The following is a 25307-nucleotide window of genomic DNA, read 5'->3' on the forward strand; positions in this document are numbered from 1 at the left end:
TAAAGTGAAATAGTGACAGATGAGTACATTTTGACCGAGTTTATAGATCAATCACTTGATTAAACATTTAAATAGGGCATATTGAATCTATATATATCTATATATATATATATATATATAAAAGGGCATATTGAAAAGTTAGATTAAAAGCAAATTATGACGATTTGCAAAATATGATAATTGAAATATAGATAAAATAAATAAACAAACAAACAAATAAATATGACAATAATATTTAATTTTTATAGAGTTAGACGTATAACGTGGGGTTAAATTTTGAGTGGGGTCATCAAAATGCAAAAGGTCGCATATTAACTACATATTGCCCACAATAATGCTACTGATCTCAAGCATATAATGTTGTCGAGAAATTTATTTCGATAGTTATATTGTAAAGATCGCATATTTATTATTATTTTTTTTAAAACTTAGTAAATATGAGATTTACATTAAAAATTATTGTAAAGATCGCATATTTATTATTATTTTTTTTAAAACTTAGTAAATATGAGATTTACATTAAAAATTAAATTTTTAATAATAAAATTTACTCTTTTTTCAAAAAAAAAAAAAACGTGATAATTACATAACTCATAATTTATTAAAAAAAATTGAAATTTCAAAAATAGTCCCTTGGATTATTCTTTGGCCCAACAACTCCAGAGAATATCCACCTTAAAAATCCTTTCAAAGCTCATAACTCCATGAGGTGGAACTTTCAAAAGATATTCAAGAATTCCTTGTTTTGCAAAGCCCACCGTCTATCTTAGAAGTTTGACCCCGGACTCCTGAGTTACCACTGACCAAACCTTGGGCAGCCAACAACACCAGCACGCTAAACCACGAGCGCCCCTATGTCTAAATTACCCCTTATTACTCGCCCAAAACTTTGTATAAAAGCACAATCTTTTGAATGGGAATGGCCAACCTCGGACGGTTGGATTCCGGAAACGCTGCAGTTCAGACAGTCAGCGAGAAATAAATAATTAAATAAAATTGGCTGATTTTATAGTTGAAGGCCTCTTTCGTTACTGAAGAATTAGGGTTTCTCGTTAACAATGGCGAAGGGAAGGTACGGTCGCTTACAGGTGAAGAAATGGTCGACATTGACGCTTGTGTGGTCCATGCTTCTCATGCTCTCAGTCGTTATTTTAATGCTATTGGCTTTTGGAATCGTCTCGCTTCCAATCATCGACGACGATTCTCCGCCACAAGACCTTAGTTCGTTGCGCCGCATGATCATTGAAAGGTACTTGTTTCGCTCCTAATCTACGTTCGTTTAGAGTTTAATCCATTTGGAATTAACGATGCTTTGCCGTTTTGCGTGACGATCTTTTTCTTATTTTCCTTTTCGCAGAGGTGAAGGGCTTGGGGACAGGGGGGAGCAGTGGACCGAAGTTCTTGCCTGGGAACCCAGGGCATTCATTTATCACAATTTTTTGGTTAGTCAGTGAAATCTGGTTATATATTTCATCTCTCTCTCTCTCGCAAGCGATCGATCTTAGAAGCAGCAATATCTTTATATTAAAAGTCAATTTTATGCAGCAAAAGAACTTTTGCTCAGTTGGCTTGAGATTTGTGAATTTGACAAGGAGTCTTCGTTTCTGGTCTATATAAGATTTTTTGTGCACTCGGAGTTCTAATTTCATCTTGCTCGTGCGAGAAGTAGGTAAATAAATATTGCTAGAGAATATTAATTCTGGATATCGTTTTGAACAGTCCAGGGAAGAATGTGAGTACTTGATTAGTCTTGCCAAACCTCATATGAAAAAGTCAACTGTTGTTGATAGCACAACTGGTAAGAGCAAAGATAGCAGGTATGTTTTTCCAACCTCATCTATCTCCGGTCTCAGTTCACACTAATATTCCTAGGAAAATGAAATTTAATCCGAATTACCCTTATGTTTCGCCGTTTTGCCGGTGTCGTCAGTTACATTTTTCAAAATCGAGTGATACACTAGACATTGTGTTATATAAGACACTAGACATGCTTATTTTCAGGGTTCGTACAAGTTCTGGAATGTTTCTGAGGAGAGGGCAAGATAAAATCATTAGGGATATAGAGAAAAGGATTGCAGACTTCAGTTTTATACCTGCAGGTATGAGATTCAAAATAATACCTGTGTAAACATTTTGATTTGTTTCTCATTAACTAATTTATTTATTTAATTTTATAATTGATGCTTTCAATATGGTCGTTATCCAATGTTTGAGTGAGAGACATTTATATGCTTATTGGGCTTGGCATGTTGATTTGTTGTGCTTAAGGGCATTCTTGTCCCCTCCAACAATTTGTTATGTCTCATGATGATGACCGTTCTGATCTGCTGTCATTTATGAGTTTAAAAAGATGGAGTTTCTATAAGTAACTCAGTCGATTGAAGTAGTGTTTTAATATGATAGGTGTTTAATGGGCTTGACTTTAATGATTTTCTGTATTTTTTTTCCACTTCTCAATATCTTTCTCTGTGTACATCCTTTGGACCTGGATTGCACCTTTTGCGCATTTCATAAAAATTATTACTTATAACAAAACAAAGATATTGCTCCCTCCAGGTCTAAGGTTCAAATCCTCTTGGGTGCAAACAATTCCTGTGGGCCATCAGACTGATTTTCCTTTTAAATTACCCAATGTGCACTTGCGGGAAACTCCTTGTGCACCCCCGGGATTAGTTGGAATGTTGTTTCGGGACACCCGGTGCCAATGAAAAAAAGAAAAGAAAAAAGAAAACAGATATATCAATTTCTCACAAGGAGACTTAACAAGGTGTTAACTCTTATCTCCCTCAAACCCAAGATCCTAAGGGACTGCAAAGTCAATTTTGTTAGGTGATAGCTGATACAATGAGCATTCTTCTTCACCTTCTTTGTTATGCATGATTATTCAATTTTTCAATATTTTTTTTTATTGCCAACCAGAGGCTGTTGCTCCAAAAGATTTTTAAAATCTAGAGTTCCAAGTTTATGAGTGTACTTGCCAGTCAAATACATTGTGAGTACAGTTTTTTGTGACTGAAGTGAACAGTTTTTTGTGACTGAAGTGATTGTTAGAGAGGAATAATCACATCTCTTACCAGTGGGGGAGTATGACCAGGGATAAGTGCACCAGGGACATAATTTAATAGCAAATGACGCACATATGAAAATCAAACACTTTTATTTTCTTTGGTATTTATATGTCACATGCCTTGAACTTATTTAGTTTTTTGTGAGACTGCTGGCCTCTTGTTCTCTTTTTTTTTTTTTTCAAAGAAACTTTTGCCTCTTTCTGTTTAAGTTCTGGAGGTCCTGCATGTAGGTTGGTGGGAATTGGTGATTCATAAACTTTGATTGTGTGAATAATGGCTTAGAAATTAAAAGATAGGGGTTTCTGTAGTTGGAATTTGGATATGATATTTTTGAGGATAGGCTACACGTTTCTCATTGTAACCGTCAATGCACAGAGCATGGAGAGGGAGTTCAAGTTTTGCACTATGAAGTAGGGCAGAAATACGAGCCTCACTTTGATTACTTCCTTGATGAGTTTAACACCAAGAATGGGGGGCAGCGCATTGCTACTGTTCTTATGTATCTGTAAGATTGTATATCCTATTCCCATTTCTGAAGCTTACTCTTTGTAAGTCTCACTCATCTCCCTCAATTTTCCTTGATTTATTGTCACTTCTGCCATGAATGCAGGTCAGATGTTGAAGAAGGAGGTGAAACTCTGTTTCCTGCTGCAACCAAGAATTTTAGCTCTGTGCCATGGTGGAATGAGTTATCCGAATGTGCTAAAGAGGGTCTCTCGGTGAAACCAAAAATGGGTGATGCATTGCTATTTTGGAGCATGAGGCCTGACGCCACACTAGATCCTTTGAGTTTGCATGGTTAGCAATTCTTCAGTTAATCAATTGTCAATAAATTGCTGGACTTCAACAATGATTCTGCATTTTTTCTTTTTCAGAAAAATAGGAGACATTAGTATTTGTGCCACGGTGATTTTAAGTCTCATGTTTATTCTGTTATGACTTTGTCATTTGACATTTAATAATGAATTGAATTATGATTGATTATTAAATGACTTTTATTTGATACAAAAATGCTTGGTTTGTGTTAGGCAGTTGCCCTGTGATTAGAGGGAACAAGTGGTCAGCTACAAAGTGGATGCATGTTGAGGAGTACACAGTTTAACATTTAAGCCGGTTGTAAAGGTAGTTCTCGATGCCCAAAGCAGTCACTGATACGATTCTAGCCATCCTTTCGGTCTGTTATCACTTGTGTTTTGTTGAAGCTCTTTCACCTTTTGATCTTTTTTCTTTTCTTTTATTTTTTTAGAAAATATATTGTTTCTAGTTTTTGTTTTGTGTTAATTTATTCATTTACTTTCTAAAAGTGACCCAAAGAGTATACACCACTTACCTTAATCGTGCCGATCGAATCTTTTGTGGATACGGATGCTGCTTTTTTACCATTAGAAGTTATGGATAAAGGGAAATGTAGGTCATTATTCTACTTTACCCATATTATATTTTTCTTTTGGCAGAAGAGCTAGAGAAGAACAGTGTGGATCCTTGCTGCTAGTGTATGTAAATTCCGTTTACAGGTCGTAACATATTGCTGGATCGGATCTTAGCCCACTCAAATTTTGGGGTGGAAGAATTTTCACCCGATCGAATACATATGAAGCTTTAAAATTAAGAGTTTTGTCATGTATAAATAAATTTACGTACTAATCTACGTATCAATACTGATTTATTCATTTTTAAAATTTAAATTAACACCATTTTTAATAAAATTTACTTTTTGATTAATTACATTAAATTAATACACATATTAGTGCGTAGTTATGCTTACAACTAAATTTTTCCTAAAATTAATTGATGTTTCCATTTCATTTATACGGTGGAGATCACATATTGGCCTTAACGTCTATCACCTACCATCTCATTTAGAGTCTCCTGATACAAAAAGAATTGGAAATAAAAACAAATATAATTTATGCCAGTGATAGCCCATATATTTGCTCGAGTCCACATAATTACCCCCTTGGGTTTGGTTTGGACAGGTTGCGCATGCCTGTACTCCCGCCCAATTTGGAATGTCTACTAACGCCCACTTGGAGAACCCACGGTGCCAGTCTCTAATGATATTAGCAAACATACTGTAGCAACGATCGCGATCACTTCAAATATCAGCTTCTGCACAGCCACTCTTCACTGTGAATTAATTGAGATTTTATTTCCTCGCGTCCGTTCATACTTCATAGAACCATTGAAGAGAATTTTCGGAATTCAAACTCTTACAAACAGGGAAGTATGCCTCTCAATGGAGAGCAAGTCTTTACCCACATTTTACCATAAGATTCAATTCACAACAGTATAACAGGTTCTAGAAGGGGTTTTAAATAGCAAAAATCCCTTCACAGGGTTGTTGCACAAAACCCACAAAAGTCCTGTTTCATCAAAATAATCTATCTACATGCAGGATAACATCAGGTATGAAACATTCATAAAACAATATTCCTTGAACAATTATTTATTCGAGAACGATTCTTTCGGTGAGTGTGATGGGCCCGGGGGGGTGTGGCCCATAAAACTTTAGTTTAGTTTAGCGAGCAATGGTTTCCCCCCTAGACGCAGGTACAGCTTTAGGCGTTGGAAATGCGCATGATTTACAAGATTGAAGAATCTTCCTTACCTCACCAATCCAAAGTTGGCTATTGACACTGTGACAACACCGTAAGCTTGCTATATCAATTTCAATCATTCCTCAAATGAATGCTGCACATCAAATGCTTGATAGTTAGAAAGCTAGGTTCCACAAAAAATTTATTTCTACAACAGGCTGCATTAACGAAAGCTTGTTGCTCAGGACAAAAAAGCAAAGCTAGTTAGCAAATGATAACAAGTCCATCTATGAGTAAAATGATTATTTTGCCTAGGCTGGATTTTGTGTTTGTAAGCCTACAAATATCCATTCAAAATATTGGAAAATCTTGATTGACCATGTGTATTATTTTCACATTAAGAATTGTGGCTAACAATCCATATAACATGCTATGTCAGGTCTGGTTAAGCATAAAGGCTTACCAACCAAATCATTTTTACTTGCTGCAATTTTTTGTGATATGCTTTGAAATGAAACGTCAAGAAATATCACTTAAGGAAATATGGTTACGAATTTCCAGCAGGTAAAATCCATTGTATTTCCAAATTGTATGTGCTGTGGTGTGCGCCGTAGAGAAAAGAAACATTTAGAAATTTCATTTTAGAAATGCCACAAGTGAGGCCTGATCATGCACAGTAATAGGCACAAACCTTCACTGTGCTGATTTTACGAAGCTGGCCCAGGATCTCAGCAAAATCTGCAGGTGGAGGGCATTGAAAGTATACATTCTCCATTGTGTGTGGATGCATGAACCTGAGGAAAAAAAAAAAAAAAGCAGCGGGGGTAGTAACTATTCTGTACCACAATTTGTGAACTAAATATTGCAAACTTAGCTATATCCTCTGACCCAAGAGCCAAGGCATGGAGGCAATGCCTCTCCAATTGAGAAACCAGTTGCAAAAGTTGCCCATGACGGCTAGGTGGGGTTCTAGGCCGAAGCAGTGATAAAGCCATGCTCTTGGTCCCTCCATACACCTCATCACCTAAAAGTGGAATTCCCAAGTACTTCGCATGTGCACGAATCTAGTTCAAATAAAGCAATCCAAGAATTTAATGATTAACAACTTTTAATATGTGCATGTGGTATTCAATGTATTTCAAAGATGCTTTAGAAAAAATAATAAGATTTATATTGTATGATGATGCCATTTATTGAGTATTTGCCTCATTTTTATTTTTATGTTCTAAAATTGGTCAGGTGACTATGAGGGTGAGTTTGGAGGCCAGAGTCAGTAAAGGAGACATTGACCTAGTGAAGAATTGAACAAGTGTTTATTATTAGGAGGCATTACATTTATTATTTTGGTATGTAAAAATTTAGTAACATCATGATTTTACTTAGTTTTGGTATGTTGGAGGTGTTCCATTTATTATTTTGAGGTTTAATAAAGTTCTTACTTCTTAGTCATAATTGAAGTTTTAATGTTTATCTAGCTGGTGGAATGAAATGACGTAACCATTCCTAACCTTATCGGGAAATGGGTGTTACAACACGACATTGATATTCCATGAATGAATTTGTTTATTGAAGTTTGGATACAAATTTAATATAAAATTTAACTTGTATCATCTGTGTGAAGTTTTCTAATCAGACACCATGCAGTACCTGATGAGTGCGTCCAGTTTCTAATCTCCACTCTACCAATGCAGAACCGCCACCAGCAAGTATTTCAATTACTTTGTACCTGATACAGTATCAACCAACTTTAGTAACCTGATAAAGATTTGAACAATGTGAATTTAATAAAAAAAAGAAAAAAAAAAAAAAAAAAAAAGCAATATAATGAAAAATATCACTTTATTTCTTTGCCGCTAACCTGCATTGTCACATAAAATTTACAACTCACATTTACTTTTTGCTCGCATTTAAAACCCAATTGACATATCTTTCCTTCTCTTTTCAATGACCTCTCAAATCCTAAATAATTCACTCCAAAGTACTTTGGACAAGGTTTGGGTTCCTTTCTTTCCTTATATTCCAATCACCGTAGATGTGAAATGAAAGCAACATCTAAAATGCACATGGTGGGATACTTCGGTTAAAAGAGCTTTCTCCACATTACTATATAAGAAAAATAAATCAGGGTTTCAGCATGGTGGAAACCAAGTCCACTGATCCTAAGGTCAAGCCCCAGATGCTAGCAAATTTGGTGAGTACTTTTGAGTTGTCTGAACTCCCGCTTTCACTACTTTAGATGTCAGAACTCAGAGGATTAGTTCTAATAGTCTAAGCCCTCCAGAATTAAAACTCTGCAGCTATATGATGAGTCATATTTCATGAAGACTCTTGTTACTAGGCAGGCTTGTACTTATAACCAACTCGATTGAATGCTATTAAAGGTCTCAGCGGATTGAAGTCAAAGCTCAGCCACCATACCATGCTCACAATTATTCCAACGTGTCTCAAACTGACATATTTTTCTCTTGCATTTACCAACATTGTGAAATAACTTCAAGCACTTACAAGCCGAGGTATTTATAACATGATAAAGAAAGTGGAGGACCATCAATCACCTACTAGCAGCATGACGGGCCTGTCTAGAAATATTTGATCCAGATATAGCTGCCATGCGAATCCGATTATTTAAATCACGACCAATAGGAACCTCGACCCGTCCAGCCATTGGAGATGGCACTCCGGAAGTAAGACTAACGTATAATCTTTGGATGGTATGTAGCTTGAATTGTTCAGATAAATGAGCATGAGAGTGTTCATCCTGCCATCAGAGTGCAATGGTGCAAGGGATAGCAAACTGCATGTTAGTAACTTAGTATAATTGTTTTTTCCTGAGCACATGTTAGCCTAACTTGCATATTCAACTCTTAGATGCAGAATGCTAGTTCAAGCTTCGGGTGCCTAGAAGCAGTTCTCAAGGGTGGAAAAAGAGGAGAAGGTGGGGGATCTTACCTTTGCAACAACAAGTAATCCACTAGTGCCTTTGTCCAATCTGTGCACAATCCCTGGGCGTATAGATGCCCCACTTCTTCTGGAATAAAGCCCATCGTTAGGATTTTCCCCTGTAGAAAAGCTGCTCAACTCAGCATCAGAATTATCCTCAGCCTCAGAAAGAAATTCCTCGTTTGAAAATGCAACCAACGGAAGACTGCAATGATGAAGAACTCCGTTTACAAGAGTGCCAGTCGCATTCCCAGGTGCTGGATGAACAACCTAAATCAGAATGAGAATTAATTTGTAGTGTCAATATGAAATTGATTGATGATTATTTCTGAACCTTGTCAAGACTCAGATCATGAAATGCTCCATTTGGTTGCACGGGATGAAAGGCAAGAAAACTGAACCATCACAAGTGTTTGAGCAATACTTATGAAGTGAGCTGTGAGTATCATGGCCAGCATTTGCTGCTAACATAAATCATGCTAGGATTTCACTTGTACTAAATCCTTTTCTTTGTACTATAGTAAATCCAATAATGCACATCCTTGTGTCAAAGGTCCAATAATATCTGTGAAGAGTCACACGGTTACTTTCGAGAATATTTAAATGAGCAATCAGCAGGCAAGTAGGTAACTGTTTTTTCAACTGCAGGTTTGAATTTTATCGATTTTCAACCAGATGTGACTCCGTAAGTTTTTTAACTACAGGAAATGTTACTCGTGATAAACATAAGGTGTCAGTCATTGGATGAATTGCAGATTTGTAATCTGAATTAGTTTGCTAAAAGATAACTTGATAATTCATATCATCGTTAAGTATATGTAAACTTTGAGGTGTTTACCATGTGTGCAGGTTTGTTAACAACTAGTACATGCTCATCTTCAAAAACTATATCCAAAGGTATGTCTTCCGGCACGGCCCTTAAGGGTTGCAACTCTGAAATAGTGCAATTCACCTTATCCCCAGTTTTGACGTTATGCGAGACCTGCTTACATCAAAACTGAAACTTAGAAGTCTCACTACACACTACACACCAGGTTCAGGAAACGAATTGAAATACACAACGAAGAAAAGACTCCTGAAAAGCATGGCGTCGTGAGAGCGGCTTAGACTAAGAAATTAACTAAAAGGCATTTCAGATTGAAAATTTTAAACCAATCATTGCAAATGGGACCATCCAGACAACAAAGAAATTTCTAAAACCGAACCATCTAGAGGAAATCTTCTATCAGTTAGTAGAGCCGTAACATATGTGGTATGCTTGAAAGGAAAATCTAAATTCCTTCAACTCCCCCTCAGTTAAGCTAATGCGGCTTTAAATAGGGAAGCCATAGGTAAAAAGTGGCCAAGACTAGTCAAATGTAGAATTTGACGACTCATATCAACAAGTAAAGCAAAACTAAACAAAAATAACTCTTAAATCATTTATTTGAGGGATCTTGCATTACAAAAATCATGGTAGTACGGGTTCCATTAGACGAAGTTTTAATTATGTTATAATTTATTTCATTCCTCAAACATTAAGAGCCAAAAACATACAGAATTTAAATTACCTTATCTACAACGCGACCATTGACAGTAACGAGGCCGGAGCGAATACTTGACTGGACGCGAGCCCTACTGATTCCACCAATGCGAGAAGATATCCATGAATCAAGCCTCAGCTTACCTGAATTGATAGACACGGTATCCTCTAACTGAAGTCCGCCGAAATTGGCTCTGCGGCCGGCGAGGTCTTCTTGGTCTTCATCGGAATTTGTGGAACCAGAACTGGAACTGGCTACGAAGCATATTCTCAAGGCGCTGGAGGGAGTTCTGGGGTTTCTAGGGGAGAAGCAGGACAAAGGAGGCGAGGATTGAAATAGAAATGATTTTGCCAAGGAAGTTGAGCAAGTGTAGGGGGAAAGCATCGTCTCCTCTCACGCCCGTTTTGTTGCTTCGTTTGGATAGGCGGTAGACCAGGGAGGGAGGGAGGGAAATCTGGCTCCGGGCTAGGGAAACGGATTAACGCAAAGTGCTAGAACGGCGACGTTCAAGGTATCATTCCCTCCTTGAGAAACACTGCTGATTTTGAACAAAAGAACTACAAAATTAAAGAGGAAAAAAATAATGAAAAATAATATTTGTAATCGTGAAGTATATAAATGTTGCATAATTACTTTTAAAAATAATAGTAAATATGGGACTACATGAAAAAAATTTAATTTTTTAATAATATATTTAATTTTTTTTAAATACTATATGGCGTTTGCATACTCTATAAATATACGTAACATTATTATAAAATAATTAATTTATTTTTATTATATATATTTATTTCCAGTCAAGCAAGTTTTTTTTTTTTTTTTCTTTAAGGAAAAGGGGAATACCCTAAATTTTGTTGCTTCCTCTCACTTTTGATAGAATAATACCTTTTATAAGAAAGTTAAGGATCACAAAAATGAAAAATCCATGAACCTAGCTTTTATGAAAAATCCACAACAATATCAAATTGGAACTAATTTGAATCAACAAGTTATTAAGTCTACAACATAATCACATTGGCAAGCCATATTTATCAAGGAAGAAAATACCATAGATTTGTTTCGCAAGTTGAAAAAAACTATGTATTATATCTAGCAAGACCTAGATTTGAAAATCCATTTAATACTCTTTGAAAGTCTTTAATACGTCATTTTGCAAAACTAAAACCTCATCGAAGACATTTATATCATATAAAAATTTTATGTGCAGTTATGGCTGTTCATCCATCCGGCCCGGACCGGAATCCGGTTATACCGGAACCGGATTCCGGTTTTCGACCCGGATTTGATCCGGGCCGGAATCCGGATTTGAAAAACCGGATTAATCCGGTTCGGGTACTGGATTTTAAATCCGGACCCGGGTTTAAAACCCGGTACCCGGGTATAAACTGAAAACAAATAACCCTAATTCTAGCCGCCGCCCCCCCCCCCCCCCACCCACCCCCGACCCATTTCAGCTCTCTCTCTCTATCTCTCTGTCTCTCTTCTCTGCTCTGCGAAGTGCTTCGCCTCCCTCCCCCAGTTTCCTCTCTCTCTCTCTCTCTCTCTCTCTCTCTTCCCTTCAAGCACTTTCTTTTTGTTCGGAACCCGACGTGCGATCATCTCCTTTTGTCCTCAATCCCTCATCTCGCCGGTGACCTTTCGGTAAGTCTCTCTCCCGATCTGTGAACAATCAATGTAAATATGGTAGATCTAGTGATTTGGTGAACTGGGTCTCTCTGTGCTTGGATAGAACTGGGTCTTTCGGCTTTGAAGCATTTTTTTAGGGTTTTTTTTTCTTTTATTACTTTATTGATTTGAGGAGTATTTAGGTATATATTTGGGAATATATACGACAATCTAGTAAACCTGTGTCAATCAATAAAAATGCAGTGAGGGGTCTGGATCCAAACTCTAGAGATTTGGGTGGAATTTTACGGTCGTTTCATCTGCGACTGTGACATGGCCACGAATTCTGTATGCTCAATACTTCACCGCATTTTAGTTTTGAATTTATGCTGTTCTAACAAGGATTATTCCAGAGTAGCATATGTTATATGTACAGATTAGGCGTAAATTTATGGTAGGATTAAGTGATGATCAGGCATATGTTTAAATAAGTGTAATTCTGCTGGTTTTGATTTTTTTTTTTTTTTTAAAAAGGGTATAGTTGTTATGGTGGTTGCTGGGATTTTTTTTTATGTATTAGTTGAGTTAGTGGCATTCTTTATTGATTATACTCACCATAACAGACTTGGGTAATGGTTTTTTTTTTTTTTTTTTCCTTTTTAGTTTGGAAACAATTTGAATTGGCGTAATGCATTCTTTGGAGAGACATTTTTTATGTTTCCATTTGCTGTTTTGGATTTTGTGATTAAGCCTTTACAATTAAAAAGGGAAAAGTTTCTTATAGTTTGTGTTAGACTTTTTGCTCCTTTGGTTAGTCCCACATGGGTGGGAAATGGGAAGGAGCAAGCTCTCAAGGCTTATAAATAAGAGGCTTAGCCTCTTAGTTTAAGTGCACCAGTCAAATGCTTAGCTAGTAACTTTTGACTCTAGTTAAATTCCTCTGTTGTCCATTTTTGTAAAATGGGAAGAGGTGTGAGTTAGAGTTTTTCTAGTGGGGAAAGCTTTGTGGGTGTGTTTGGGGTGAGGAGAGAAATTATGTAATTGTAATAATTTTTCACGTAGTGTATTTTCTTCTCTGGGTCTGGTGGTTTTTCTCCTGTTTTGGAGTTTTCACGTAAATTTCTTGTATTGTTATTATTTCTCTATTTTTCTTGTTACTCCTGCAAAGGGTAGATCCTAGGGGGGTGAATTTGGGAGATCCAAATTTCCAACAGTTTGGATACTTCTAGTCCATGTTAACATTTACACAAAGTGTATAAACACAAACAGGGGCCAATAATCAACAGGTCCATAACTATTTAAAAGGAGAAATTTATTTTAACTGCATTTACAAACAACCAGCTACTTATAAAAACACAGTTTATAACGACTTACTGATGCTTGAAGATACTAAATCCTGTTTGGTGCATAATTTCACTGGTAGAGGTTTCATTTTGTTGCTAATACGTGTATTAGACTAGTTCCAATCATCTGCTCCTGAGTGACAATGAAAGCAAAAGAAATTATTCAGAAATGATATAAGGTAATAGATAGATTTCATAAGGGGATGATAAATGGTGGTTTTTAAAATAAAAATTGTTCGTGGGAATGATTATTCACCAAGTGTTTTTTATGGGTTGATGCTTATTGCTTTTTATGTTCTAAGTTTGGCAACAAGGTCCTGGGCAAAGTGATTCTGGAGGGATGCAGAATTTTGATAACTTGGGTGGCTTTTAGAGATAATCATATAACAGTCTTGTTTGTTTTTTGCATGCACAGAATATAATTATGTGCTGTTGTTTATATATTTAACCATGTATTTGCAGGTTTTTTGCTTTTGCAAATGCTGTTGCATGTGCCTTCTCCGTGCTGTCCTTGCATCTACTACTTGTTCTTACATGATTTGGTATGGTTGTGTCTACGGATCAAGATCTGGAAGTGGGGTTTGCATTGCTGTTTATATTTCTTTTTTAATTTTTCTTCCTTTTTTTTTTAATGGGGTTTTTGAGAAGTTTCAAAGATGAAGATTGGGCTGAGAATTGGGATGAGTTTGTAATGTGGAATGTTGATCATCAGGATTTTTTTTTTTTTTTTTTTTTTTTTGAATTGGATCATCAGGAATTATTGATCATTAGGAATGTTGTATTAATATGTAATGAGGAATGTTGATCTGAAAAAGAAAAAGAAAAATAAACGTTATATGCAAGATCTAAAAAAGAAAGAGTGCCATAATATTTTTTTAGCATGCTAAAAAAATTTAATAATCAGGCTTTGTTTAAAAAAAAAAAAAAAAAAAAAAAAAAAAAAAAAAAAAACCCGGTTATAGGCCGGAACTCGGATTTCCGGGTTGTAAAAACCCGGATCAGTCCGGGTTCCAACCCGGGTCATAACCCGGATATATACGGGCCGGACTCTGGCCCGGATTTGAAATCCGGGTTCCGGGTCGGGTATACCCGGATACCCGGTCCGGTACCCGGTTGCTCACTCTTATGTGCAGTTATTTTTACATATTCTTTACGTACTCTATTAATATGATTGGTTGTATTACTTTTTTAATATAAAATAACTGTTTTAACTAATCACTTAAGTGAAGTACGCAATAAGTACACAAATAACAAAAATAATTATACGTAACAGAACTCTATATCATAACATAAAAAGTAAAAGAAATCTTGAAAACTTTGTTCAACATCCTAATAAGAGAAATCTTGAAATCTTTGTTCAACATCCAATGAACCAGCAATGGTTTTCTTACACTTCAAATTTTGAGAGATGTATAATGAAACCAAGGAATTGAACATCTTGCAAGGTAGAGTTTTGGTAGGCAAAAGCGTTGCGTTTCATTCTTTCTCATCCTATCTTCTCCATTTCCCTATTCTTATCATCAGCATTCTCCAGAAGATATACCAATCAAACATACAAATTTATTTATTTATACCATTTGTCTGCATTTACTTACAATTTTCCATCGGGCTGAGTAATTACACCAAAAAAATAAAAAAGTGTTCGTTGACACATAGGAAGGAGGGAGTAGGGGAGAGGCTAATAGGGTAACATCACAATACATATTTCATTTCTAGATGATCATTACTAGCAGTACACTCAATGGCAGCAGTAATGCCTCAAATTTACAGACATTTTGAAGGGGCGTGCTTCGTGCATATTGATACAGGTCGCAAGGGAGACATTGATCTGAGAGCAGAGGGCAAGAAACCCCATTGAGCTTTGGTGGTGGTCTTTATTCTATGTACATACACGATATTTTTCACCTCAAGTACTTATCTACGTTTCCCAACATTATCTTGTGTTCCGGTTCTCATCATGGCTGCAAACTCTTCATAGTTGATTCTCCCGTCCTACACATTGAATCCCATATTAATCGGAAAAAGACCACTTCAAGAAATAAATTTAGAAAAAAAAATATAAATAAAAAGATGATAATTACTCTATCAGTATCGACATCTTGGATCACTTCATCTATGGTAGCATCATCCCCCATTCCATATTTAGTCATGGCTTGTCTTAATTCCTCTCTTGTTATAAACCTGATTAAAAAGAACATATAAAACAATATATATATATATATCAACAATGAAGGCTCATTAACTTCTAGCTTTGTAAAGAATAACACTGCAGGCCTAGTTTTAAATGATTTTTATGAAAAGTAGCATTGATGTTTGAAGCATATCAAAGAAACATCATTATATATACTAACCCGCTGCCATCTCTGTCAAAGTACTGAAACGCCTTATAGAGGTTTTCATCCTTATCGAGTTTATGCCGATGCATAGTAGCAGTAATGAATTCCATGTAATCAATAGTCCCGCTTCTGTCAACATCAGCCTGACAAAAGAATATTGACGCAATTAATGGTTTATATAGTTCCATTACGTAAACTGTAAACTGATCAACGGATACTGGGATTGGATAGCTTCACAGTGACTTACAGCGTCCATCAGCTGCTTGATTTCTGCTTCAGGAAGCTTAGATCCTAGCCTGGACAATCCAGTTTTGAGTTCTTCAAATGTTATTGTACCACTTTTATCAGTGTCCATGTTGTTGAACATCTGTTTCAACCCCTTTATTTCTTCTTCTGAAAGGGTCTCCGCTATGACCTTTCAGCATTCCAAAAATTTCGGTTACAAGGAAAACATCGAATAAGAAAATGGGAAAAAGAATTAAAAGTTTACAGACAAAAAACTAAAAGAAAATGTGTGTTCTTTTGAGTACATCCAGTACCTATAAAACACATTTCCAATGACCATGTGCCCAAACGAGAGAATGGAAATATTTTATGAAAACTGGACTAGAAAAGTGTTGATTACACTGTACGAGTGCATATTGCATAAAAAACAAAAGACCAACAAAATGTTTTGGGATTTTGAGATGAATTCAAGTACATCATCACTTTTCAATGATGGTATTCATTCTAAAGAACACATTTCTATCTCAAAATCTAGTTGAAATGTAGCTATTTCATTAATTTCCTAGCGAAACTTCAATGGATAAGACTACATGGTTCTGATCATTCGGGACATCATTTCAACATGTAACGAGTCAATCACTGTAAATCTCCAAGTTCTGAAAAACTTGAAAAAAGAAAGAGGTAAAATCATACCGTTAGTGCGAGTTTTTTCAGCTTGTTCATTGCTCTAAATTGCTTCATCCTACTTAAAACGACATTATCAATGGGTCTGTCAGATGCTTCACCGTCTTCCTTCAACCATGGATGTTCTGGTTTATACCCATAATACAAATCACAATAGTCGTCAGCTAGTTGTTTGTATGAAAATTGCATTGCTACAGAATCATTTGGGAAATAAAAGAAAAAAAGATTTGTTGTCCGGTGATCATGACTCTTAAATATTTTTTCCCCATGGCTGCATGGTAAGATGAAACGTTCTAAAAAATGTTTATTTGACGTGTATTATCCAAAAGAGAGAGGGACTGAATAAATGGAAGTGATTGAAGAGCAGCATGCATATATATTGGACTCTTAAAAACAACTATATACTCACCAAGAGCATCGGCAGCAGTAATCCGTTTCTTTGGGTCCCTCATTAACATTTTCCCGATGAGATCCTTAGCACCAGTAGATATACTAGGCCATGGAGAGCTCTTCAAGTCAAGATTGCCTTCTAAAATTGCATCAAATATGCCTTTCTCCGTCTCTAAAAAGAAAAGTTACTCATCACTCATCAAATATAGAAACAACATCAAAAGAAAATACATACATATATACATAAATACTGCATGCATATATATATATATATATATGTGTATATGTATCTGCCTGTATATGCCCGACAGCAAGATAATGGTTTCAGGACCACTACTATGTATCTATCAGTAAACCAAAAGAATAGCCCAAGAAACTAAAATTACAAGACTGAATAACGGGCAAGTTCGCCACGATTAATTAGTCATGTAAATCATATTTCTGATCTGGTGCAATAACAGTTGAAATGTAAGAAATTAAGTACTTCACCAACCAGCCCAAAAAGGGGGCACCCCACTCAGAAGGATGTATAAAATGACTCCAGCACTCCAGACATCTATCTCCTTCCCATAGCGTCGCCGCAACACCTCTGGGGCCACGTAGTATGCACTTCCAACAATGTCCTTGTACACTTTCCCTGGATAAATTTTGGTAAAATTCATTTGTTTAGTAATTAATGAACGAAGAAATGGTTTCAATAAAATTCATTTGTAATTAATTAATGAAGAAATGGTTTCACGAGAGGTAAGGCCAAAAGGAAAGGAATCAGTTCCCCACTGACGAGAGGAACCGAACAATAATGCCTTGCTTTTATGGAAAACCATGACAGGTTTGCTTGCTATGTAATCGATCCATTGATATGGTCGCAAATATTTTGTTTGTTGTGCACGCATTTGGAAAGGCAAAACGAAAAGGACCAACCATGCAGATAAGGATAACAATTAGAAAAAATCTAATTACAAGTATAATTGTGCACTAATATGTGTACCAATCTGTTGTGATTGGTCAAAAATTAGATTTTATTGAAAACAGTGCTAATTTAAATTTTAAGTATGAAGGAATCAGTATTAGTACACAGATTAATATGCGACTTTGCTTGTACGTAGCAAAACTCTAACAACTATGGGCAGTTTCGATCTATTTATTTATTTTAATGCCGTATGGCGCCTCTACTACACACCTACAAGTGCTAGCTCAAACTATTATATATATATATATCAGAAATGTTAAATATGACGATGGTAGCTAACTTTAAGCCATTGCCTCTTTCTATGAAATTACCACCTAAAATAGCAACCATCATCTTCTATCTCACAACTGAAACTAAGCAAAAGATATTTCAATTTTTTTTTTAATAAGTAAACGATTTTATTAAATAATGATAGGCATAACACAAGTATACAAGAAGAGATACAAAGGTACGCTCTATCTATGTGGAATCAAAGAGACAAGGAAGTCATGCAAATCGAGGCCTGCGGCCCATGTACATAAGGTTCTAATAATTCAAATTACTTTTATGCTACCAAATCAAGAAAGGTTACCCTAGTCTGTCTAGTGAAATGGTACCCATTGTCCATGGATGTTGAGGGTTCGACTAATGAGAAGGATGGCTTGTGGAATAGGGCGGATCAGTTATAACAGAAAACCTTAAAAAAGGCCCAGACAGTATTCTAATTATAAATGCTGCATAGGAAGCAGCAACATTTCGTATATCTGCATCCATTCCTCCCACACTGTAATTGTCTACAGTACTCAAGTGGAGTTTGATGTCTTTTCACTACAGTGTGTCTACTGGATGTCTAGTTGGCCAATTATCTTTGACACGATGTGAATGAGCCTTAGGACGTGTGTTTGTTTTTCTTTGCTTCACGTCTTGCTTTTCCTTTTTCATTATCGATGAGCGTTTACTCGGTTGACTTGTCGCTTTCATCCTTGACTTCGTCAACCTGACCCATTATGGCATCCCCAGAAATCTTTAGAGCTTGGATTTCTCTTACTACAAATTCAGGTTAAAGTGGGTCCCCAGCCGCTTAATGATTTTTTAGTTCCCATTGAAACAAATTAACAGATAAACTAAGGAAAGAAACATCTGTTCAAGCTAATGGGCATTCAAAGATTTGATCCCTTTATCTATATTCTACACTTTTGTCAAGAATCAAAACCTATTATAAGGGTCACAAAATCTGAAGAAAACAAAGTATTGCAAACAAAAATACTCGTATTGCATAATTAAAGCCAAAGAATGACAGTAACGGCGTAAAAGAAAACAAAAAAAACTGGGAAATGTACCAACTGAAGATACCCATATTGCTACTAACCTTCCTCAATGAAGACAGAGAGCCCAAAATCGGTGGCTTTTATGGGAGAATTCTCATCCTTGCTCACCATCAAGAAATTCTCGGGCTTCACGTCCCTATGCATCACCCCCATGAAATGACACACATGAACCACATTCACAATCTGCCGAGCAATCGACGCCGCTTCGCGCTCTGAGTAGCTACCCTTGGCGATGATTCGGTCGAAGAGCTCGCCCCCCGAGCACAACTCCATCACCAAATGCAGATTCTCCCTGTCCTCATAAACGCCCCTAAACTCCACGATATTGGGCTGCCCTGTCAGGTGCTGTAGCATCAGAATCTCCCTCCTAACGTCTTCAATATCCTGATGAGTTGCAAGCTTCCGCCTCGCTATGGACTTGCACGCGTATTTTTGACCAGTGGCCTTCTCTGTACAGAGATAGGTAATCCCAAACTGACCCCTCCCCAGCTCTCTGTCGAGAACGTAAATAGAGTTTATATCAACGTACGGTTTGCCAAGAATGTGTCGAATCTCTTCAGAAGTCGAAGTGGCTTTAGAGGAAGTGGAGGCCGGTTTGGATAGAGTTGGGTTATGCTGTTCTTGGGGTATCCTGGGAGCCTGGTTTGAAGGACGAGGAGATGATTCAGAGGCGGAAGTGGATGCGATTGGGATGTCACGGGATTTGGTGAAGCAGAGTCCCATTTGGTGAGAGAGAGAGAGAGAGTTCCAGGTGGTTGTTCTTTAGAAGGAATTTTGGTTGATCGCTTATAGCCTTCTATAATATTGATAGGAACAGCGTATATAAAGATTCTAGAGGAGTTTCTTTGCTTGCTGATAAACTTCATTTCTTTCTGTTTGTGCTTTGCTTTTGCCGCTTGGATGGTCCCGGGCATCATTCTTTTTCACTTTTTTATTTTTTATTCTATTTCAATTTTCAAGATACGTTCTTGCCTTTGGTTCGACTTCGTTGTTTATCTGAAGCTAATAAGCCTTTGTTCATAAAAGTTGACGCGTTTTACGCGACAGGGACTTTGAATTATCCTATAAATAGGTTTACTGCCTCTTACCCCATTTCTTTATTATAATATAATGTATTTGAAATTTTTATTTTATTTTCTTTTCTTTTAAATTTTTTTTAACATTTTAATGATTAAAAAAATTAAAAATATATATAACTTCATTGATAATCACTTTTTTTAATTAAGCAAAAATAATAATTAAAAACTGTAAAAAAAAAATAGAATAATAAAAAATATAAACCTATCATTATCCTTGAATTAATTGGCCAGTGGATCAAGCACTCCACATCGAAAAAAAAAAAAAAACGCACTTAGCTGATGTGGCAGCGCATTGCGTCCTGAATACGTTGATCTATAATAAAAGGCGTTGATTGGGTAGCCCAATATGCGGCCCGTGGAATTTTTAGAAGAAAAATGTTTGTTTTGCATATAGATTTTATAAATATAAATTAATATAACTGGACCTGAAATGTCTAAAAGGATTTCTTGAGGACGTGTTATTGGGCCTCATATTAACCCAAACTCAGCAGCATGACTGGGTCGGATTTGGTCGTGGCTGAAAGCTGCCTGTTGGGCTAGGCGAGAGAAATGGAGAATACTACTCTCTTAAGTCTGTTATGGAGATACACTAAAATGAGAGGAACTAATGACTTTCCCACAGTCAGACACCCCGGTATTACCAATTTGCCACCAAATCCAGTCTGTGATTCATTCTCTCATATAGTACTGCAAAACCACGAACTCTCCTTCTGCATTTAAAAATGTATATTTCATTAACCTTTTTTATTTGGAGTAGTTTTGAAGAACAAGTACTAGTTTCCAGCAGTATTGGGAGCAGCTTCTCATTAACCTCTTTTATCCATAAAAAGTATGTATTAAACATCTTATGCTCTTTTAGTTTTCAAATCCCGGAATAACATTTATATTGAATATGCACAAAAGATTAAACTTGATCCATGCTGTTTATATTTTTTGATGATGACGTGGAAGGTTGGAATTTTAATAATAGGAAATGTCCTGTTCTTGAGCTACAGGAGGGAAGCCAAATCCTTCATCAATTTCAAGAAGGCCAGCTGCAGATTTCTTGGCGCGCAAGGGTGAGAAGGGTTTTTGTTCAAAACTTGGATGAAACTACATTGCCTCGTCTGTTGAGGGGTTCTCTTCGACTGGATTGATGGGGTTTACCGTCCTTAAAGTCTTAATGCTCTATAACTTAAAGGTGTGAAAAAAATAAATATATATCGAAAAATTGGACCGACTCAAACCACTTAAATCAGTCCTAAACCGGTTTTCGTAATGGCAAAACCTATCAAAACCAGTCCGAATCCTGCTCTAGGCTTTTTAAGATCGGGCCAAACCAGACGGGTTATATATAATATATATATTTTAAATTATTTTTTTCATATTATATATAATATTTTTTTATATTATATATAATGATATAAATTAATTTAAAAATAAATTGAAATTGATAAATCACATTAATATTTTTTTTATCACTTAAAATCAGTTTAGAATTAAAAAAAAAATTCTAAATATCAAAATATTTGAATTTATATACCAAAGTTATAAATAAAATCACTAAAATATTATATATGGAAGTAGTAATTGAGCTTCACATCAACATTGCTATATATGATCATCATATGATATTACCAACCGTATATGCATGCATGCATGTATATATATGTATTTTTTTTTATAAATAGGCTTTTTTTTAATTTGTATTTTATTAAAACCGAATTAAACCATACCACAATCGATAAAACCGAATGTACCGATTTATAAAGATAACCGATGCGTAATCAATTTTTAAAAATATAAAATTAATATATATCAATTCGTTCTTAAATTTTATCTAATATCTAGGACTGTTCATCCGGGCTCCAACCCGGGAATCTGGGTACACCCGGACCGAAAACCGGGTCTCAAATCCGGATTGGAACTCGGCCCGGATTAATCCAGATCAGACCCGGTCTGGAACCCAGATGTACCCGGGTTTCGAAATAACCGGATTCTGGGTTCCGGGTTGAACCCGATTTTTTTTTTTTTTTCAAGTGGCTACAGATTATGTGATTAAGACTATAAATTGATCATGCTTTTCCATTTTTACAACAATTATCAAGGTACAAACCAATCATAAAAATGATGGAATGCTATAAAAGTTACAAGCACCCAGTTGATTAACAAACAAAATAACAAAATAAATCTGAAAAAACACATCCATAATACAACTAGCCAAAACACATCCATAATAAATCTGGAAAAACAAGTATGTTAAATATAGATAATTCAGGTACGAACAAGCTAGCAACAAGAAGAGAGCTCTGTAGTGGATTATGGCAATTTCGAGCAAGCAGCCAACTCCAACTCAATGCATGTGCTCCTGTTACTGAGTTGAGTAATCAGCCAACATAACAGTAAAGGTTCTTGGAATAAGTTGTCCCAAATAGCGCTCCCATCAAACAGAAAGACAAAGTACAGATGGGCTGCATTAGTCAAAAAATAGAAAGATATTATTTGTTGTTGTTTTTCAGAAACAAAACTTATATAGAACTGTTAAAACAATGGATTTCATTATTAATAAAACCTTGGCAATTTTATAACTATAGAACTGTCCCACAACTTAGGAAAAAATAAAGGGACAAAGCCACATGTGGTCCACAGTTTGCATTTTACATGATGATATATTTTGTGTCTACCTATGCCCCATGAAAGTCTTACTGAATGAGATCCGAGACATTAAACTTTAAAACACACCTAGAAAACATAAAATATATATATAAATAAAATTAAGTGAATTAACGAAGATTATAGGGATGTCATGCATGTTTTCTTAATCACCAAAAACATTTTTCCAAAACAAACACAACAGTGAAATATTGGTCGGTTCTTTATTCACATGGACAGACTTGGAGGCAACTTGTCAAGAAATATTCAAAGGAAGTGACTCTCACTAGTACGTAAAGTTAATTCCTTTTGGTTAACCCACAGAATTTTAAAAGAGAAGTACTTGAACCGACCAATGTTTTAATAAACTAAATTAACTCTTTCAAATCTCACACGAATGAGACTTTTGAAAAATGTATCAATTTATATGGTTGGCCTCTCTTGAGCCACATTAGAACTCCGCCCAATAGCCACACGAAATTTGTTATATTGCTCAATCAAGCGGCTTAACAAGAGTTTAACCTTGGACTCTATCTTATCTCCCATCTCATCCCCTTTGCATCGTCGCAACCAAAACCTCATTGACAACATTTTGTATCTTGGATCAAGCACAAATGCAACATATATCATCAAGTTAAACTTATCTGTGCTACCCCAATACTTTTCAAACTTAGTTTTCATATTCGTGCACATGGTCCTAGTGATGCTATCATTACTCATGCACATATTAATTAATGTATCTTCGATTGTGCACAATTCTTGAAAATATACATTAGCTGTCACATACAAAGAACTATAAATGTTCAATGTAACATCATAAAATATTTTCAATAACTCTACAAAAATCTGTGCTTTTTTCCAATCATCATTAGTGGGGTTCACGAATTCATTATCCACATACATATAATAGCGTTCAAAGGCTAATTTGTGTTTTATAGCGGTGCTCAACATCAAGTATGTAGAGTTCCATCTAGTGGAAACATCCAAGTAAAGCATCGTCCCGCTAATATTTTCCTCTATTGCACAAGCCTTGAACTTGGAAAACCTTGAAGGTGAAGACTTCACATATTTGACGACTTCTCTAATCGTTGATATTAATTGATTAACCTCTCTCAAACCATCATTAACAACCAAATTCAATATATGGGCAGCACACCGCATGTGAAGGAACTCACCACCCAATATGGTACAATCACTATCCTTTATCCTCCTCCTCATGTAATCAACAGCAACATCATTAGAAGATGCGTTATCAACTGTGATAGTCAAAATCTTATTAACCTCCCAATCATACAACCCCAAGTCTAACACCCTCCCAATAGTTTCGCCCCTATGATAGGGAATTTGGCAAAACTTTATTATTTTCTTATGCAATTTCCAATTGCAATCAATAAAATGTGCAGTAATACACATGTAGTTCATGTTTTGCACTGATGTCCAGGTATCAGTGGTTAGAACAATTCTTTGACCATCTAATAATTTCTTTAGCTGTATCTTTTCTTCGTTATACAGCTTAATACAATCCCTTTTTAGAGTGAGTCGGGATGGCAATGAAAATCGAGACTTTAAATCAGTGACATACTCAATAAGCCCCAAGTGCTCCACTAGCCTAAAAGGCAATTCACACCTAATAAAAAACTTAGCGGTTGACACCCTAAGTTTTTCAACGTCATACTTTAATACACTTTGTGAGCAACATACTCTTCCCTCCGCATCCCTTTTACCACTAGAGGATTTATTTTATCCAGCTCCTTTAATCCTAAGAGGGGAATTTTCACATACATTATAAAGGTGGTGATTCATAGAAGAAGTGTCATTCCTATAGTGGCAACTATAGTGCTTACCATAATGATTGAACTTAGCTTTTGGGTTATTGGGGTCCAGAGGTAGCACTTTCTCAAAATGTTCTCAAACCACCGATTGGTTACTAGATGTTTTCTTAGATTTTTTTGGTAAAGGTGGGATGGAATGGGTAGGCTGTTGTGTATATGTGGATGAAGAATTTGGTAGATTCCCATGCTCCTCCACATCAACTGAAAGAGAAAATGAGTCACTACCAACCCCTTGAGTTGTACCGACATTACAACTCACAGAATCTTCTTCCATCTATTATTGAGTAACAAACACAGTAGAATAAAAAATTAAACACAACAAATAAATAATTGAACATTATATAAACAAATCTAAGGGCCAATCTGTACTGTTCTAAATTTTGTTCTTTCTTTTGTATTACTAGCTGAAACATATCCATTAAAAAAAAAGGGTATTGAGTTCAGAGATTAAAGAAATATTTTCAAACTCTGGTCATAAGGGGCACTTGGCCCTTGTATTTTCACAAGTCAGCTAATAAAGGTTTCTTGTCTTGTGTAATACCAAACTGCATTTTTCCTCAAGTTTTGGACATTTTCTATCACAGTAAGTTCTAAGGAATAATAGCAAGAAGATAGCAACAACAGAATGGTGAGTTTGGAGCTTAGAAAACCTAATAGAAAAAGTTTAAGGTTCTGAATTAAATTCAGATAGAATAATGGTACATACACTAGCTGTCTCAAAAAAGAATTGCTCTTTGTTTAGTCCTTTTCTGGATTTTGACTTAAATGATTCGGCGGAGCTAAGCTAATTATGTATTTGGTTCAGTGGAGCTGGGTCCAGTTTATTTTTGCGAAACT

General features: G+C 35.9%; 3 protein-coding genes across 22 annotated transcripts; 1 reads left to right on the forward strand and 2 right to left on the reverse strand.

Moving 5' to 3' along the window:
• Positions 1-764: 764 nt before the first annotated feature.
• LOC122316085 (probable prolyl 4-hydroxylase 3) lies at positions 765-9119 on the forward strand. Of its 9 annotated transcripts, XR_006244247.1 has the most exons (9): positions 770-1249; positions 1358-1442; positions 1720-1817; positions 2002-2099; positions 3444-3573; positions 3679-3866; positions 4097-4190; positions 6845-6951; positions 8474-9119. XR_006244247.1 is itself a non-coding variant. In XM_043132617.1 (8 exons), exons 1-7 carry the CDS (start codon positions 1059-1061, stop codon positions 4168-4170), a joined length of 864 nt encoding a protein of 287 aa, XP_042988551.1. In that variant the 5' UTR covers positions 769-1058; the 3' UTR covers positions 4171-4190; positions 5045-7069. The 9 variants fall into 9 exon arrangements, 5 of the variants coding, with proteins under 5 accessions (XP_042988552.1, XP_042988551.1, XP_042988549.1 ...); XR_006244248.1 differs by lacking the exon at positions 8474-9119 and having other exon boundaries at positions 765-1249; positions 4101-4190; positions 5045-7069; XR_006244250.1 differs by lacking the exon at positions 8474-9119 and having other exon boundaries at positions 765-1249; positions 4101-4190; positions 6845-7069.
• LOC122316084 (RNA pseudouridine synthase 2, chloroplastic) lies at positions 4896-10559 on the reverse strand. Of its 12 annotated transcripts, none has more exons than XR_006244240.1 (9): positions 10096-10556; positions 9384-9527; positions 8555-8815; positions 8161-8363; positions 7253-7331; positions 6494-6669; positions 6297-6399; positions 5677-5759; positions 4896-5177 (listed from the first exon to the last, which is right to left on the reverse strand). XR_006244240.1 is itself a non-coding variant. In XM_043132609.1 (8 exons), exons 1-8 carry the CDS (start codon positions 10450-10452, stop codon positions 5742-5744), a joined length of 1341 nt encoding a protein of 446 aa, XP_042988543.1. In that variant the 5' UTR covers positions 10453-10555; the 3' UTR covers positions 5279-5741. The 12 variants fall into 12 exon arrangements, 4 of the variants coding, with proteins under 4 accessions (XP_042988543.1, XP_042988544.1, XP_042988545.1 ...); XR_006244238.1 differs by having other exon boundaries at positions 4896-5195; XR_006244239.1 differs by having other exon boundaries at positions 4896-5237.
• A 3997-nt stretch (positions 10560-14556) lies between these two features.
• On the reverse strand, positions 14557-19812 carry LOC122315710 (calcium-dependent protein kinase 29). Its single transcript, XM_043131810.1, has 8 exons — positions 18970-19812; positions 17145-17288; positions 16671-16823; positions 16271-16386; positions 15600-15767; positions 15368-15495; positions 15098-15197; positions 14557-15008 (listed from the first exon to the last, which is right to left on the reverse strand). Exons 1-8 carry the CDS (start codon positions 19649-19651, stop codon positions 14931-14933), a joined length of 1569 nt encoding a protein of 522 aa, XP_042987744.1. The 5' UTR covers positions 19652-19812; the 3' UTR covers positions 14557-14930.
• Between the last annotated feature and the right edge of the window lie 5495 nt (positions 19813-25307).

Source organism: Carya illinoinensis, chromosome 7 (genome assembly GCF_018687715.1).
Source record: "Carya illinoinensis cultivar Pawnee chromosome 7, C.illinoinensisPawnee_v1, whole genome shotgun sequence".
Classification (NCBI taxonomy): Eukaryota; Viridiplantae; Streptophyta; class Magnoliopsida; order Fagales; family Juglandaceae; genus Carya; species Carya illinoinensis.

What these genes read in the sequence shown, in the direction of transcription:
- LOC122316085 (XM_043132617.1), top strand. Translation starts at nt 1,059, where the DNA reads ATGGCGAAGGGAAGGTACGGTCGCTTACAGGTGAAGAAATGGTCGACA. An exon ending in GGTAAGAGCAAAGATAGCAG is followed by an intron (nt 1,818 to 2,001) that starts GTATGTTTTTCC and finishes GCTTATTTTCAG; the next exon opens with GGTTCGTACAAGTTCTGGAA. An exon ending in GCTACTGTTCTTATGTATCT is followed by an intron (nt 3,574 to 3,678) that starts GTAAGATTGTAT and finishes CCATGAATGCAG; the next exon opens with GTCAGATGTTGAAGAAGGAG.
- LOC122316084 (XM_043132609.1), bottom strand. Translation starts at nt 10,452, where the DNA reads ATGCTTTCCCCCTACACTTGCTCAACTTCCTTGGCAAAATCATTTCTA. An exon ending in ATGGTCGCGTTGTAGATAAG is followed by an intron (nt 9,528 to 10,095) that starts GTAATTTAAATT and finishes TGATGTAAGCAG; the next exon opens with GTCTCGCATAACGTCAAAAC. An exon ending in GCCCGTCATGCTGCTAGTAG is followed by an intron (nt 7,332 to 8,160) that starts GTGATTGATGGT and finishes ATACTGTATCAG; the next exon opens with GTACAAAGTAATTGAAATAC.
- LOC122315710 (XM_043131810.1), bottom strand. Translation starts at nt 19,651, where the DNA reads ATGGGACTCTGCTTCACCAAATCCCGTGACATCCCAATCGCATCCACT. An exon ending in TACTGCTGCCGATGCTCTTG is followed by an intron (nt 16,387 to 16,670) that starts GTGAGTATATAG and finishes GGTATAAACCAG; the next exon opens with AACATCCATGGTTGAAGGAA. An exon ending in TGAAAAAACTCGCACTAACG is followed by an intron (nt 15,768 to 16,270) that starts GTATGATTTTAC and finishes GAATGCTGAAAG; the next exon opens with GTCATAGCGGAGACCCTTTC.